General features: G+C 42.5%; 1 protein-coding gene across 6 annotated transcripts in view; it reads right to left on the bottom strand.

The window, feature by feature from the left end:
- Positions 1–164: 164 nt before the first annotated feature.
- mical3a (microtubule associated monooxygenase, calponin and LIM domain containing 3a) overlaps positions 165–15,831 on the bottom strand; it is a 57,074-nt gene continuing 41,407 nt past the window's right edge. For 3 of the 6 annotated variants that reach the window (XM_076081636.1, XM_076081637.1, XM_076081638.1), the window contains 8 exons: positions 15,379–15,546; positions 14,170–14,220; positions 13,261–13,368; positions 11,384–11,477; positions 6,032–6,097; positions 3,281–3,380; positions 2,361–2,434; positions 165–2,264 (listed from right to left, as the gene is read on the bottom strand). In XM_076081636.1, coding sequence (XP_075937751.1) covers positions 2,080–2,264; positions 2,361–2,434; positions 3,281–3,380; positions 6,032–6,097; positions 11,384–11,477; positions 13,261–13,368; positions 14,170–14,220; positions 15,379–15,546 — 846 coding nt within the window. In that variant the 3' untranslated portion in view covers positions 165–2,079. Of the gene's footprint in view, positions 2,265–2,360; positions 2,435–3,280; positions 3,381–6,031; positions 6,098–9,285; positions 9,337–11,377; positions 11,478–13,260; positions 13,369–14,169; positions 14,221–15,378; positions 15,547–15,831 lie in introns of all 6 variants that reach the window. The other 3 variants (XM_076081635.1, XM_076081641.1, XM_076081640.1) reach the window with 2 other exon arrangements.

Below are 15,831 nucleotides of genomic sequence, written 5' to 3'. Positions count from 1 at the left end.
TTCAAAATCCCTGCTGACTCAGTGACTGCGTTACTTAATCAATTTATATATGTTTGTGTTGACGGTTAATCTCATTGCTACAGTAGCTCATGTTCTCTGTGGACATAAACAGATTTTAGCCCTAACCATAATGCATTAACAAGTGAGACTTTCGTAGACCGACATTTAAAAGAACTGCATTGTTTTATTGCCATTTTCAGCATACATCCAACACCCCTATGCATTTAGCTACATGAAGCACTTACATTACAAGTCATGAGTCAACAGAACAGTTTAAAAATTAGGATTCATTTTCTTTACATATAATACAGTTTGCACACGTGTTAATAAATATCAATACAATCATGTCAAACATCGTCTAAAGCAACAACCCTTAAAATGATATCACTTTTTTTTTATTCACATGTCATACCAAGTCATAAATATAGCCTCTAGTGTTTCTGTGCTGTAAAACACTGACCACCTGGATTTTTACAGTTGTCAAAAAGGCTATTAGATTTGACTAACCACCAGATAAACCATAATGTTCCTGTTTGATGCCAGTTGCTCATGAAGCACTTTGCATTTCTTCAGCGGCCCCCATTTTAAAATCATCTATTTGTTTGTTTGGGGACCGGCTGTATAAAAGTGTTTGAAAAATAAAAGACAAGTAAAAATCTTGAGTTCCAGTGGGATACACATATTATGTGACTACCTCAAAAACAAGTCAACTCAGAAAAATAAAATATAACTTTACTGTAGAGAATGAAAATCAAAAAGGCATCTTGTTCAAGGGTAAAGTATTAACACTGCCATATAATGATGAAAATGGTGTGTAGTGTGAAAGTCCTTGTGGTGTACCTTGTGGATACTGCAGCACATCTACCGACAGAGACAGTCAGGTGGCACGAAATGAGTAACGTGAGCTATGCTGATCTCACATTAACAGTGAAATCGGCTTTATTAGCGATATCCCGACGTTGACGCACTCGGTAGGAAACACATCTAAACTCGAGGACAGAGTTCCTTCAAAGATGAATCCATTCAACAGTTGGTTTACGCCGCTACCGTTTACCATTGTAGGAATCATAAACATCCAAATCTCGACTATGGACAAGTAATTGTAAACGTTAACAGTCGGTGTGATATACAGTAGAACAGCATGTCAAGGAGAGGCCCATCATTATAGAGTCACGTGAAATGCTTAAGTGTTCATATAGAGTATACGTCTGTATTCTATGTCCTGGCTATAAAAGACAAGGGAAAGGTATTCTATGTGCCTGCAGCCTTCATTCCTGACATGCAATGGCTTATGGGTGCATCTAAATCATGCACAAGTGCAGGATAATGAGACTGTGGGCACTCTCCTGTGAATGCAAAACAAAACAAAAATGTGTATCTGTTAAAAGCAAACAAAGGTAATAAATACATAAAAAAACATGGCCATCTGTGGAGGGGGGGGGAAGAGCCTTTTATGGTTCATAAGGATGCAGAAGTCTCTGGATCGAAAGGCAGCTTCAGCAGAGGATGTTCGTCCTACAGTCGGACTGAGAAGGGTAATCTGAGACACTGGAGACATCCCTCCAGCGTTCAAACACACCTCTGTAGCGGTCCTTTTTCGGAAAAAAGAGAGGAGGACCCTCATCCGCCGAAAAATGTGACTTGTTCTACACAACTATACACAAAAAACACAATTCTTTACATCAGCAGGACCAAACTGCATTCTTCCCTTTAGATAATCGAGAATGGAACAAAGTCTTTAAAATTTCTCCCGAAGCCCCCGCTCCGTTTGAGAGGATCCACGTCAAGGCCGGGATGATAAAGCTGTGAATGTACTCGGCCTCTCCAGGGAGGGAAAGCAAAACTGCAAAGTGATTAACTGGGACTGCTTTGTGTAAACGTTGCGGACTGCGTCGATGCCAGAGGCAGTCGTAGTGTTTGAGTGTGTGTGTGTGTGTGTGTTGGGGGAATCTTTACACATTCACTGCTGCAGATGTTCAGCAGACCATTCTGATCAAAGGTGACCATGTGAGGCAGAGAACGCCGATCCCGAGCCAACTTTTTTTTTTTTTTTTTTGATGAGCAATTATTTCACTCCTCTTAAACCCAGTTGAGGTTGAAGCCTTTGGAGAGCATAACACCCTCCAGGTCCTTGTCCTCCTCCTTCTCCCGAAGCCTCTGCTCATCCAGGAGGGCCACCAGGGCATCGCGCTGCTCCACCACCTCCAACATCTCGTTCAAGATCTGCTTCTCCTGACTGAGCTCCTTCTCCGTCTTCAGGTTGTCTGAGAGAGGCACACGGGGGGGGAAACACGGGGTTAAAGAGAGGGATCAGATTATACACGGGTCTAAATATTTCACAGCTGCAGTGCATTCCACACCTTCCACAGCCATTCGCTCCCTGAGTTCCTGCTGCAGTCGGCTCTGTCGGTCCTCCAGCTCCAGCTCTCTGGCACTTTGGGGACGGAAAGAGAAAAAGATGAGCGAGCTCAACGTTTCACCGGTGAAGCATAGCTTTCAACATTTATGCTTTTTGGTTGCATTTTTATCTATCTTGGCAGGGTCTTTTTTTATTTTTTATTATTCGTTATTTTAAAAAAGATGATTAGATAACATTAAAGCTTTTAGTAAGCGATCATGAGATAACGCTGGATGATTTAATCACTTGTCGGCGAGTAATAGTTGTTTCTCTAGTGGATTGCAAATATGATCACACATCAAGTTATGATTTTGAAAAAATGACTACGACTTCATTAGGGCTACAACCTTTTTAAACTCGTGATGTAATCATCATCATAAACATAAGAAAGCCAGTATATTACCTTCTGTATAGTCTGTTATAATTTCCTTGTACTGAATATTATATCGTCATCATGCAATGTATTACTTGCATTGCATGTTTAAGGATAACACTATTGTTCATAAGTTCATATCAATCATGATCCCAGGAATCAATGCTCATGACTTAGTACAGCTTAGTAAGATCAAAAGTATCAGTATATGATCAATTATGTCAAATTATCATATGATAATGAGAATGCTTGCTATCTGGTCCTGATGGCTACTTCCGTTGCCTAGATGCGCCCGCATTTTTTTGAGTACGCCGGCTGTAACAAATATAATTTATTTTATTCTCATAAAATACGACATTTCAAAATAGCTGCTCGGGTATTACAACAGTTGGCATAGCCACCAACAACACACAGCTAAGCTTTGCTACCTGGCAATGCAAAGCCCCCTTTGACAAGTCTAGTTCATTGATTAGTTTATCTCTCTCTCAACAGTCGAGAAATGTACTTACAATATCATGAGTTCCGACTCATAGCGGACCAGGGCATTTTTCTCCTGCACCAGCTTGAACCACTCTTGCATTAGCTTGGGATCGTCCTTCTTGCCCATGCCTGCAGGGAAGGAGGAAGCACAGAGTGGGAGTAAGACGCCAGATGGCTGAGGAGATGACACTAATGTCACACTGACAAGGACTGACACAGGCAATGCAATGACAGCCAAAGCCAGGATGTCCTCGCTGAGGGGATGGTGAGGTGGAAGGATGGACTCGACAGCGACGCGGTCAGTCGCACCATACTTAGGAGATGGCGCGCAGAAGATGGCGTGGAGCTAGAGGTTTCAACTTTGGTAAATACACACACACACACACACACACACACACACACACACACACACACACACACACACACACACACACACACACACACACACACACACACACACACACACGTATTTGCAAGGTTGAGAGTTTGTGTCACCCAGTTTGGACTTTGTGTCAGACGTAGCAGCTCTTCTGGAGCAACTACCTCCTCCGAAGAGCTGTTGTTTTTCTCTCCAGAGTGGGTGGGTTGTAAGAGAAAACGCAAACACACCAACCAGTAGTTCAGACATTACAGAGAACTAAACCCAAGGACCCTATAGAAGTTCTTCATCCTCCCCTGCCCACACATCGACCCACCAGCAAAAATAAAAATCCTTTTACATCCAATTCATGCCGATTAGTTTGAGGGTGAGGGGGGGGGGATGCATGAATTATTCTGCTGTCTTAACATATTCAATTATAACGTCAAGTGTTCATGGGATGACTTCTCATTGAGACCAACAGTGAGGTCACACTCCTCTAGTAATTCTGCCTCAGGGTAAAGCATGTTCGGCGCTATTGGCATCATGCACTGTTTTCATAATTATCACAATAAGTCAGAGAGCAGAACAGCTGCACACTTCTCCTGCAGTCCGGCTGTCTACGTGGCATGCTTAGAAAGTTCTCCTGCCGGGGAGATGCATCCTTTTCATTTATCTGACCGCAGCAGGCGGAGCCAAGCAGCTTCAATGACGCACCGGAAGGCAAACCTTGATGCAGCGTGACATACTTAGCTGGGGGGGAAGAGGAGGCTCTTGCAAAACGAAGAGGGAAAACAACGTACGTGCATAAATCGCACGGCCGTGGTCTCGGGGGGGGGGGGGGTCTCTAATTAACAGACACAGAGAGATGTGAAGCTAGAGAAGAGCTGCTCCCACTGGAGAGGAACACAACATGTGGGTTTCCAAACCTATTCTACAAATAGATGTTATTCTTTGTCTCTTGAACTGCTTCAACGTGTTCCACCATCACCACCACCCCTCAGCCCCAGGCTCCGAGCACAAATGAGAGCCGTCCGGTACGAGGCAGGAACAACAATAAAAAGGGAACAAAACACCAGATCACACACAAACACAAAGGCATGTTTCTTTACACGGATTAGAAGCTCGGGCAAGATGTGCACTGACAGGTGTTAGATACTGGAACACACCACACGATCCATTATTTTGTTAGGACGTTTTGTGTAAAACCTGTTGAATATTTATATCACACCAGGCAGGCTTCTCCCTCGTTGAACCACATATACTAGTCACGTCTCATGTGCTCACCCCCAGGGCTATGATCATTTTATGAGTACATGACACCAGATAACTGTTATTCAAGGGATAACAACGGCAAAGACGGATACTGCAAAGGACTATGCAGCTTTACAATTAACTTTAGCTAAACAGAAAACAGACCACATGCTGTTGGTTAGACACACTACAGCAGAGTAATTTCCCCTTTGTGTGAATGCAGCCTCTGAGAAAATAGAGGTAGAGACTGAGCACTGAGACACTGTGCTTGTATGGTCACATGAGAATACTATAACCTGCATACATCAGTATGAATTATGCTGCTCAAACTTGAGGGTTTGTCATGTGCTGCCCTGCTCTTGAACAGCAATTGTTGCCAGATTTGACTGACAAAATACCCCAATCAAAGCCTAGAGCCCCCCAACAATCGTCACAAAACTAGTATTATTCATTTCTACTTTGGAGATGTTTTGCTGTTGATAGTTACAATAATGACACCTTTTTTCCCAAACCTCTATTACATGTACATCTTTGTCTTTGATCACAGCACTGTGACACATGATAACTCAATAAGGAAATACAGTTTCACCTAGTTGTAAAAAACTGAAATGGCATTTGGTGTTGTTGATGATCAGTCGTTCTGTGTAATTGCTATCCGCCTAATTACATTTTCTAACCAACTACAACATTTTGTTGGGCTTCAGGTTACATAACCCTATAAAATAGCTGCTCAGGCCTCGAGCATCCACCCTGTAGCAGCCAAGATGCTAGTGCTGTAAACTAGAGTTGAAAGGACGCCGTTGGTTCTTTCTGGCTCCTTATTTGGTCAGGGGAAGACGACAATCTACATTAACCGTCGTGGTAAACAAGTGTAAATGAACCAACTGGCCAATACCTTTATCAGCATACATTCTGACACAGAGCGCAAAACTGTGATGAGATTTAAAAATCTATTTCCTTCATCATAAATGCTTCAATACTTCACTGAGCTTTGGGAACATTCCGGGGAAATCTACTGAGCCTGATCACACACAAACAGGCAGGACGGGAAGAGGAGGAGCAGTCGGGGGGGGGGAGCTCCACGGGGAAGCCCGGTTCTGGAGATCCTTACGGTTGCCATGGTAACCCGCCACAACCGTCAGCAGAGGCGGCGGTGGGGTTACGTTACCTTCAGGTGACCAGCAGGGGCAGAAGGAGACAGGTCTTCGGCGTGGCATCCCCACAAAGGGCTCAACTTCCCACAAGACAGGGGGGGGGGGGAGGGGAGAGTGACGTTGACGGGAGCATGGGCGGGTGGGAGAGAGAGTTGTGGAAATAATGCAGGAGCGAGAGCAGAGACATTACAGAGAGAAAGAGAGTGGAGGGGGAAGCGGAAGGGTGTGATGAGGGAGAAAGAAAATTGAGGAGATAATCAAAAGGAGGGTAAGAGCACCGTGATCGAGAGAAGACAAATCACCCACAGAGAGGAGGTGGGAGAGATCAGCTGTGTGGTGTGAGGGATGAAAAAAGGGGTAATAATAATAATAATAATAATAATAATAATAATAATAATAATAATAATAGGAAACGAAAAACAAGAAAAGACAAAAGGAAAAAAGAATCCCCGTTTATCTGCTACAGCACCCTGTGTCGCATATGGCCAGCGTTTATCACGGTACACAACAGGATTTAATCCCATTATTAAAGCCATTACTGATCAGCAGGAGATACGTCTCCTTCACAGACACGGAGAATTGCTTCTGCTTTGAAGATGTTTCAGCCGCTTCCTGTAAACACTACTTGAACATGTTCGGACCGTTCGGCCCAATTAGTTGCTAGTGTGGCGACTTTTACAGTGTAGCTACTAATGAAGTGCAAATCAGGACTTTTTCTAATATGCACCCGTTAAACTCATTTTCTCGCAAAGGCTTGATCAAAGATACTGGCGTCCTACCTTATTAAACCCCCCAAAATAAAGACGATAGAATAAGTGTAAAATGAAGAACGATTTAGGGAAAATGTGAAGATAACTGGGGGAAGCAGATCTTTGATAGTCACACATAAAGGGCAAACACAAAGTTCTTAGGAGCAAGGAGAGTGAAATGCCAGATCATTACTGAAAGGGACTATCACAGAGAAAACTGCAGTTTGGAAAATCTATTTTGGACAGATTAGAGTCCTAATATTTATTTATTGCTCCGCCAAATCACGCAAATGTAAACTATGAAATGCATCGTTGGAACTTGACTCTCAGTAAATCCATAATTGTATAATCATTAAAGTAGAGGATTAAAAGTATACGGATATATCAGATTCAGAGAAAAATCATGTTGATCCCGGCTTTAGTTTTAAAATACAAACAAGCTGATACAGCAACTATGCACCTTACAGCAAAGTTCAGAGTAAAATTTCTACAATTCCCCAACCTGTGATAAAACACGGTGCTCTTCTCATTTCTCTATTTGTGCTTCCTCTGTCCTCCATCCTCTTGCCTGTGACCTGGAAATCGATCGCAGCGCATCATCTCAAAGGATTTCTCAATTCCTAAAATGCATCTTCAGCAGAGGGGGGGGCGAGGATGCACACAGGTGTATCCTTTGAGGAAATCTTTTCGGCACCTGTGACGTCTAAAAGAGGCGTTAAAAAGCAACGGACAGCTGTGCCACACATCGTATTGATGTTGCTTTAAAATGACGACTTGGAAGCATGCACGTCGACTCCTCACCTCATGTCTCTTCCTCGCCTCCTTCGCTCGCATCTCAAGTGGGAGGGACTAAGATGCCAGGAGAGGAGGCAAGGACAGGGATCGAGGATGTACAAACTGAGAAATGAGAAGAGCCCAAAAGACGAATCCTCCTCCGTGAACACTACGGACACGCCGCTTCCAGTTGCAAAGACTCAAAGTGAGACACAAACATTTTTTTAGTAATCACACATTCTTCATTGAATGAATCACTTCTATGAGCTCAGACACATCAAGCCCCTGTTAGAACCCTGGTCAACCAGTTATGTTGGAAAACTCCTTTTGTGTGCACTTGTTCACTCCACGCAATCTCCTGTCTCGTTAGTGACAACAGCCAACAGAGAAGCACAGGCCTTGCTCAAATATTTGGAAATGCACCTTTATTCCACTGCTGCCGGGACACTCCACTGAAACGGAATAAATATTAAGCAAACAAAGCCGGCTGACTTTGCTGTACACATGTGGAGGAAAAAATGCATTGTACTCAATATTTAAACAAGGCCACCGTCTACACAAGAAAACAACAGATACCACGAGACGTCTCTTCCAAACAGGGCGGACACGGTGTTATTGGCCCATAGCAGCTAAGGGTCACGGGTTGCAACATTGCCTATTAGCACACACTACACACACACACACACACACACACACACACACACACACACACTTGGGGAGTTATGCAACTGAGCAGGTATGAGAAAGTCAGGGAAGCATTTGCTGGGACTACACTCTGAGGGGAAGATAGGAGTCATGCCAGCAGATTAGTATGGGAAAGGTCATATCATACTTTTACTGTGTGTGTGTAAATGTGTGTGTGTGTAAATGTGTGCGTACTGCAACATGTGTGTCTTTTGTACGTACGCATGTTTTTCTTCATCTAGGATATTTCTGTTACAACAGAAAAGCTATTTTTTTAGCGAACATTACTTGAAGAGGAGCAATTGTTGGGGAGTATTCTCAGCTGTGGAATAATACCCATTTGATGACTAGTATATGGCAGTACAATAGAGTGCTTGATTGACGAAAAATAAATGACACCTTGTGCAACAGTGTGGCTCATTAATGTGTTTCTTATTAGTTTTTGAACAGCTGAGCTCTATGACACAGACGCATAGACTGTATCGGCTTGAATTTGAATTCGGCTAGTAGAATCATTATTCTTTTTTTTATTTATGGTTTTCACTGACAATAAGAAAATATAGAATATCAGCATCCTTAAGCACCCTTTGAAACACAGTGTTTCTTTTGAATGCAACAGGAACCTTTATTGCTGCTTGGATTTCTGCCTCTGCAATATGTCGTCGTCTCTACTGCAGTTTGCATTATAAAGTCTGCGTGCCGAGGACTCACAAATAAAAGTTACTTATTTATTCATCATTTATGAGTCCATAGAGATCAAAGACAATCTTAAGAGGACAGCATGAGGCCAAGTGTCTGATCTCTGTTTGATGTAAAAGAGAGTCTGAACTAGAAACTCAGTGCGGGTGGAGGAAAGAGGGGGCGGGGGAGGGGAGGGTGTTATAGGAGCAGAGAGTATTGCAATGAGGCTAAAAGCCTGCCAGTCAGCCAATCAAGGGAGATATGAGGGGTACAAAGCTTAAGTAGTAAAAAAAAAAGGGAGGGGGGGGGGGGGGGGGGGTTAGGAGGACAGATGGGTTAGCCATTAGGTTAGTTTAAAGCGACAGATTTGAAATACATACCGCCCAGATGCAAGTCCAGGATTTCACTGTAATTAGAATCTCCCCAATAGTCTACAATGACAGGGATATATTAGAGATAGGCGTTATTTCACACGGCCCCAAACTGGGCACACAAACACACGCACAAAATTCTCCAACAAGAGCAAGTCATGCATGTTCTTGCAAACAGTTCTTCCACACACACACACACACACACGCACACGCACGCACGCACGCACGCACGCACACACGCACACACGCACACACTGCAGCAACACTCAGAACAAAGAGAGTCCATCAGTACTCACCACAGTGCAAAATGCAGTCAGGCTGAGCAATACTAATATATGATATTTATTTTAAAAATAATAAGAGGCTGCAACATAGATTTGCTGTGTTGCTGTTTATTGGCTCAGTCCGTTTAATATCACACAAAGCCTCTTGTAATGTGTTGAGGAAATGATCATTTTTGCATTGCGTGCACTTAATTTGTTAAGTTGTAGTTCGTGCAGACAGTGAGAAAAGCTTTCATTTCTCCAGTTACGTACGATCCAATCCATGTGCACAAATGTTCGCTTGCAATAATTCAATCATTTAGTACTTAATCGTTTCAGACTGAAAGAGCAGCTGAGTGTTAAGTGTGATCTCTGAGTGCAACAGACAAAGTCACAAACAACTCTGGATTGCCGTTACTCAGCACAGTAAAATAATAATAAATGGAATATAGATACGATCTCAAAGAAACATCTGTATCAAGTCAATCAGCCACAGCAAACGTTTGCAGAAAATATTGCAATCGCGAAGTTGTCAGCCTGAAAACCAATTCATATTTGATTTCTGGCATTCGGATTGTATTTATGAAATGTAACGTGATCTGAGTCTTGATCAGAGTACAGAAACTCTCCTCATTGAGAGGCAGTGAAGGAGACCAAACACATCCAGAATGAGCAAACACAAATCTATGTGGGGACACACATTCTCCTGATCGCATGCAGCTCGGACTGACGATGGCGGACAAGTTATGAACGGACAAAGATCAAACATGTTCAGAGATGGAGAAATGTTGCAGTGTGTCACCACAGATGGAGCCTATACATAACAGTGTGACATGTCATAAAAAAAATTTAAAAAAAAGGAAACTACAGTAAATCTAATACCTGATCTTCTTTTGTGCTGTTTGGATAATGTATAAGTACCTTTATACAATCCTTTAAGAGAGTAGAGTAGTAAACAAAGTTAAAAACATACTCAAACAATTGGCTGGAGACACAGCTGATGGGGAAAAGTAAAGAGTTATTTGGTTGGTAGGAAAATAGGCCGAATTTAAAGAAATGTTCATCTGCGTGCATGCATTTGCATGATAACAGCGTATATATTGCCATGATCATTAAAGCCTTTCTCGCATACAAAACTGACATGACGTAAATTATGCGTTATTACTACTGAGCACTATTCATGCTTTTACGCTCTGATAAAACTGTACCAAATAATGAACTGTGCTGCCCTCCAACACATAATGCATTCTTCCCCTCGGAAATATATCGTCTGCGATAGTCCCTTGTCCGGACCGATTTAGGCTTATTACTTTGGAGGAACAAATGTCTTTCTGCTCCACACAAGCCTACGTGCTGGAATATCGGCTTCAGTGCGGCTGCATGAATTGGAAATGCAGACTGTGATCTCAACACAGTGCAAATGATCGCAGAGGGACAGCTTTTCTGAGTTAATGCAGTGTCTTGGTTACATCATCCTAATCATCGATATTATTATTATTCCCTTTAGAGCTTCTCGAACAGGCTGAACTCGTATCATGTAAAGATAAAACATGGGTCTCACGGAGCCAGCGCTGACACAAATACAAGACTTAATTGCCATGAATCACTTGTAAAATGTTAATATAAAAATTGTTCTAAGCGTTATGGAACTTACTACACCCTTTGGTTCACTGAATGTGGGTAATTTGTCTATCTGCAGCAGCACTACTGGTACACCACGACACATGGGATGACGAGATTGACTTAAAAAATTAATGAAGGTATAAGAGGAAATTTAAATTTAAATGGTTTCAAATCCTAACAGACGTTTTTCCATATAGAGCAGGTGTAGACTGTACCGTTACCTGCTTCTCCTCTCAAAGCTTTCTCCACAGCCACGCCCCTCTCTTCCAGCTGCCTCTGCTTCTCCTCCACCTGCTCCAGCTGTCTCTGGATGATCTGAACGGACAAGAGAGTCACGGTATTCATGAAATGCATGAAGACAGTCCATTACAAACAATCGGAGTTATCTCACATGGCTGCACAGAATAACATCGGCCACTAATTCATTATAACTTACTTGTGCCACACGTTTCTAAGGGAGGCTGCTGCGGAGGTTACCGTTAACAGTTTACTAATGCAACAGTTTACCCTCATTAAAGATAAACCTATCAATGCACAGTGGGAGCGCTGCGAATTAAAGTCTACAAGCTCATGTGCCTGTAGAGCCCACACCACGCTCTCTCTTCTGATTGGCAGTAAACGATAGAGGGGATGCAGCCTCTTAGGACGTGTGAGAGCGGCATGCATAATATCTCCTAAGGGCTCGTTAAAGGAGGCCAACGCCACAGAGGCTGGTGAAGAAGCAGGAACAAGTCAAGATCCCACTACTGCCACTTCTACTTAAACCTACTTTTAAACTTTCAATGCTGTGAGGAAAAAAGTGAACCAGTCTTGAGGACATATTTGCATTTTGTATGTTGCAGCTTATCCACTGTATAAAGAATCTTTTATATTTAATGTTTTCATTATACAGTAACTAAAATGTTGAATTATTGCAGTAATTTGCTGATACTTGTGGCTATTATCTGGCCGAAAAACTCAGTGGGCAATAGGTGATGTCTTTGAGTGGCCCATGTACAAATAGTTCAAACTGGTTCAAATATGACTTGAGAAATGATTAAATGGTTCGATGTGGGTAAAGTGATGTACGGGGTAGAATGAGAGATGTACAAAATGAGCAGAAAACAGCTTAATCCAAAAGCCCCCCCCCCCCCCCCCCCCCTCAGACTCTAACTTCCTCTGTCAGTGCTGAACTTTATCAGTGCCATGCAGCAAGAGGAGCTAAACAAGAAGTGTGGTTTGGGTTCTGCAAATAGCCACTAAAGGGAAAGAGGCAGAATTCAGGCCAGCTAACCACAGCTCCAGGAGCAGAGACTTTAGCTGTAGCTTAGTGCTGCGTCAGTGGACTGGAAGCCTGACTGCAGAGTTTCAACGTCAATCACAGTGAATTTCCTAACCAAAGTAGGAATTTGGCCGCAATCCAAGACAGCGTTGGAAAAAAAAAAAAAGCACCAGCCACCAGGCCAATGCTGGTAAAATATGCATCACTCACCAGAGAAAACAATGGTGGCTGCTAGATTATAAAATCCACAGAGGCAGTTGGACAAATAAGTTAATTTCCAACCCTGGTTGAGTCGCATAAGAGTGACCATATGGTGCGTAAAAAAACAAACAAAAAACAACAGGACAACACTGAGTAACAGTGAAAACAATACCTTTGTAGCATGCCACTAAAAATACATATATAAATTGAACCCACTTCATATTTAAATAGTTTGACATGAATAACATGCATACTGGTTTGGTGAAACTGTTTAAAAAGAGCTATTCAGCACATAAACACCACAAGTGAACGAACACAAAAGAATGCATCAGACCTAATTTCAACATGACGTCAGAAGACTGCAGTCGAGAGCCTGCAGCCATGCTAGCAGCTCCGAGTACTTAATCACAGCGATGCTAGGAGCTGAGCCTACATCAGCACGCTAACGCGCTAAATAAAAAGTACAGTTAAAGCTGATGGGGATGTCAAGTGTCTCGTTGCAAACCAAATTATTAGACCAGCTGAAATGTTGCCCTGATGATGGGGGGCAAAATGAAAAGTTAAAGGATCACCAAAACGTATTATTCATCCAGAGGAGAACATGAGTGTCAATCCATTCCACCAAAGGTCAGTTACCTGGGCTCTGTGCAGCCTCTTGAGCTCCTCCTGCTTGGCTTGCCGTCGTGCAGCTTTCTGGACCCTTCGTGTCAGCTTGGCATTCAGTTCTTCCTCTGTGTAGGTTTTCTGGTGCAATAACAAAACAAAAAGCGCGGGGTCAGAGAAGTCTCGCTCACAAGCTACTAACATGTGGAGTTGACTCCATGGGGCCCTGGCCCTTCAGAAAAACTGAACAAGAGAGGAGAGGGGGAGGAAACTCATTTCATAGCAGGCGAGGGACAACATCGACTAGCACAATAAAATCTAGCTTGGGATATTTCAAACCTCACTCCACAGTATCTATCCACACACTACACATTATCTACAGGCTTTTCTAGTCCTACAAATTGCAATTTCAAGGTAGGGAAACATAACAATCGAGAACACAATGTGATGCAAATAACTCACATTTATAATCCTTCACATTATGAAATCTTCCGTAATAATGGGCGATACAGTATGTGAATAAGCTATTCGTGAGGACATAAAAAGCTGGCATGAATCAAGAGAAAAGAGAGGACAGCACTGGCGGAAAACGTCAAAAGTTATCCCCGTGACCAGACTGGAGTAGAAACAGTGGCGCAGTGACAGATAGGCAGGTTAATATCACACCAGTCAGAGAGGAGCAGCCCCTGATATCAAGAGATGCAGAGGCACCACTGTGACCAGAAAAGTGAGCGCCGTTGGAAAAGTCCATGTTTTAACAGAGCGGATGTCCAGCGGTGAGTGAGTGGGCAACTGCGGTCCGACTGCCACATGCATACAGAGAGGGCGGTTAGTTTTTAGGCCAGATGCACATGAGGTGTTATGACAGTAAACTGGCACATGCGCTGAGGGCTGGGGGCTGGGGGGGGGGGGGGTTATCAATGGGAACATATGTAATACTACCTTTGTGGCGTACGATCTCTTGAACGCCAGTGCGTGAGGAACATAAACAGACTTGGGGAAGACAAAACAAAAAAGGGAGGAAACGATGATGATTAAATGGGTTAATGATTATGTTAAATTGGTCTAAATAAAAAAACAACAACTAATAATTTAGCTGGTACAATCAAAACAGGCAATGTTAATATCCCACACCAACACAACAAAATGACAAGGTGCAGCGACATTTTATACATCTGTGTTAATCAGAAATGAGTCGAACAAAACAAATTACAAAACATGATTCAGATTCAGATTCTAACACAAAGGATTTTACCATAAAGCAGATAGACAGCTCTGTTATTTTCAGTCTACAATAATCTCTACGGCAATATATCGAATACAGTCTGATCTAGAGAACTATGAACACCACAACAGTCACTAGAGACTAGTCTACTGGGTTCCTGTGGGCTCTTATTAGATTGCGCATGAAGGCATGAAGCAGCTTTAACCTCCTGTTACTGGAGCTGTATAAGGTCCAAATTCAGATCACCATTATTGAAAAATAACAAAATGTCAATTCTTCATATGGGTAGTAAAAATGAAGAAAAACAAAGTGGGAGTGTGTTTGAGTTAAAAAAAAAAATGTGTTTACAATGGTTAATGAATTCATGCCTCTGGCCCTGAACTCGACTGTACCTAAACCTACAGAAACACACACACACACACACACACACACACACACACACACACACACACACACACGGAGCAGCACTGGAGACAATCATTTTGAATTTCAGTCACAACATAATAAATGCAAATGGATTCAAATAAAGGAACTCGTATGATGGAAATGTATTCTGTAATAGGTATTCTGTGCTGAATTTCTGCATCGTCCTAATAATATGCCATCTGCATATTTAATAAATCCAGTCTTTTGAATAATCCCCTCATTTAGTCATCTTGTTAATGGCCATCGTGATGACGTTAACGTGTCGTATTGTGTGTTTTGTTCTGAGATTACCTGGGAGCCAGAATGTAAACACTCTCTTCTAACACTGATTAAAGAATAAAAGGATGTATAAAATATTGACGAATAATTTGAGGTCGGTTTGAAAGCCAGAAGCAAGCTTTGTGTACTTAACGTTTTAAAATATAATTTATACATTTGCCTCTTTACAAAATTATGTTTAGATGAAATTCAAACTCATTCAACCCCTTTCTGCACAATACCTCCTCATTGTCTTTCTCCTTTTCTCGATCAACCTCTTTTTCCCGCTCTCTTTTATTGTGACTCTCTTTCAACCTCTTTCTTTCCTTTAACTCCCTCCTTCTCTCCTTCTCCTCTTTAATCGCTTCCTTCTGTAGGTCTGATACAAGGTCAAAGATGTCCACGTGCTGCTGGCAGGGGAAGAAATCATTTCAAGAAAAACGGTTTTCAAAGCAAGTGTTAAACAGCGAGGATAGATGTCACATCTATTGCATCCTTTCCTAAGCCACAAATGCCGTTTCATTCACCAAGGTCTGGATATCTACAACAACAAGAACCGATGGTGGTGGTGGTGGTGAGTCACATCCTCGTTTAGACCACTCCCTGGAGTTTGCTGCCTGGCTCTGAGCAGCTGTTCTCCACTGATTGTCAGCAGATGCCTCGCAGACTAAAATGTCTTGGCATTTTAGTCTGCG

This window comes from Anarhichas minor, unplaced genomic scaffold (genome assembly GCF_050575085.1).
Source record: "Anarhichas minor isolate MPS153535 unplaced genomic scaffold, ASM5057508v1 ptg000083l, whole genome shotgun sequence".
Taxonomy (NCBI): Eukaryota; Metazoa; Chordata; class Actinopteri; order Perciformes; family Anarhichadidae; genus Anarhichas; species Anarhichas minor.
The sequence above is the reverse complement of the archived record's forward strand: the minus strand, read 5'-3'. Positions and strand labels throughout refer to the sequence as shown.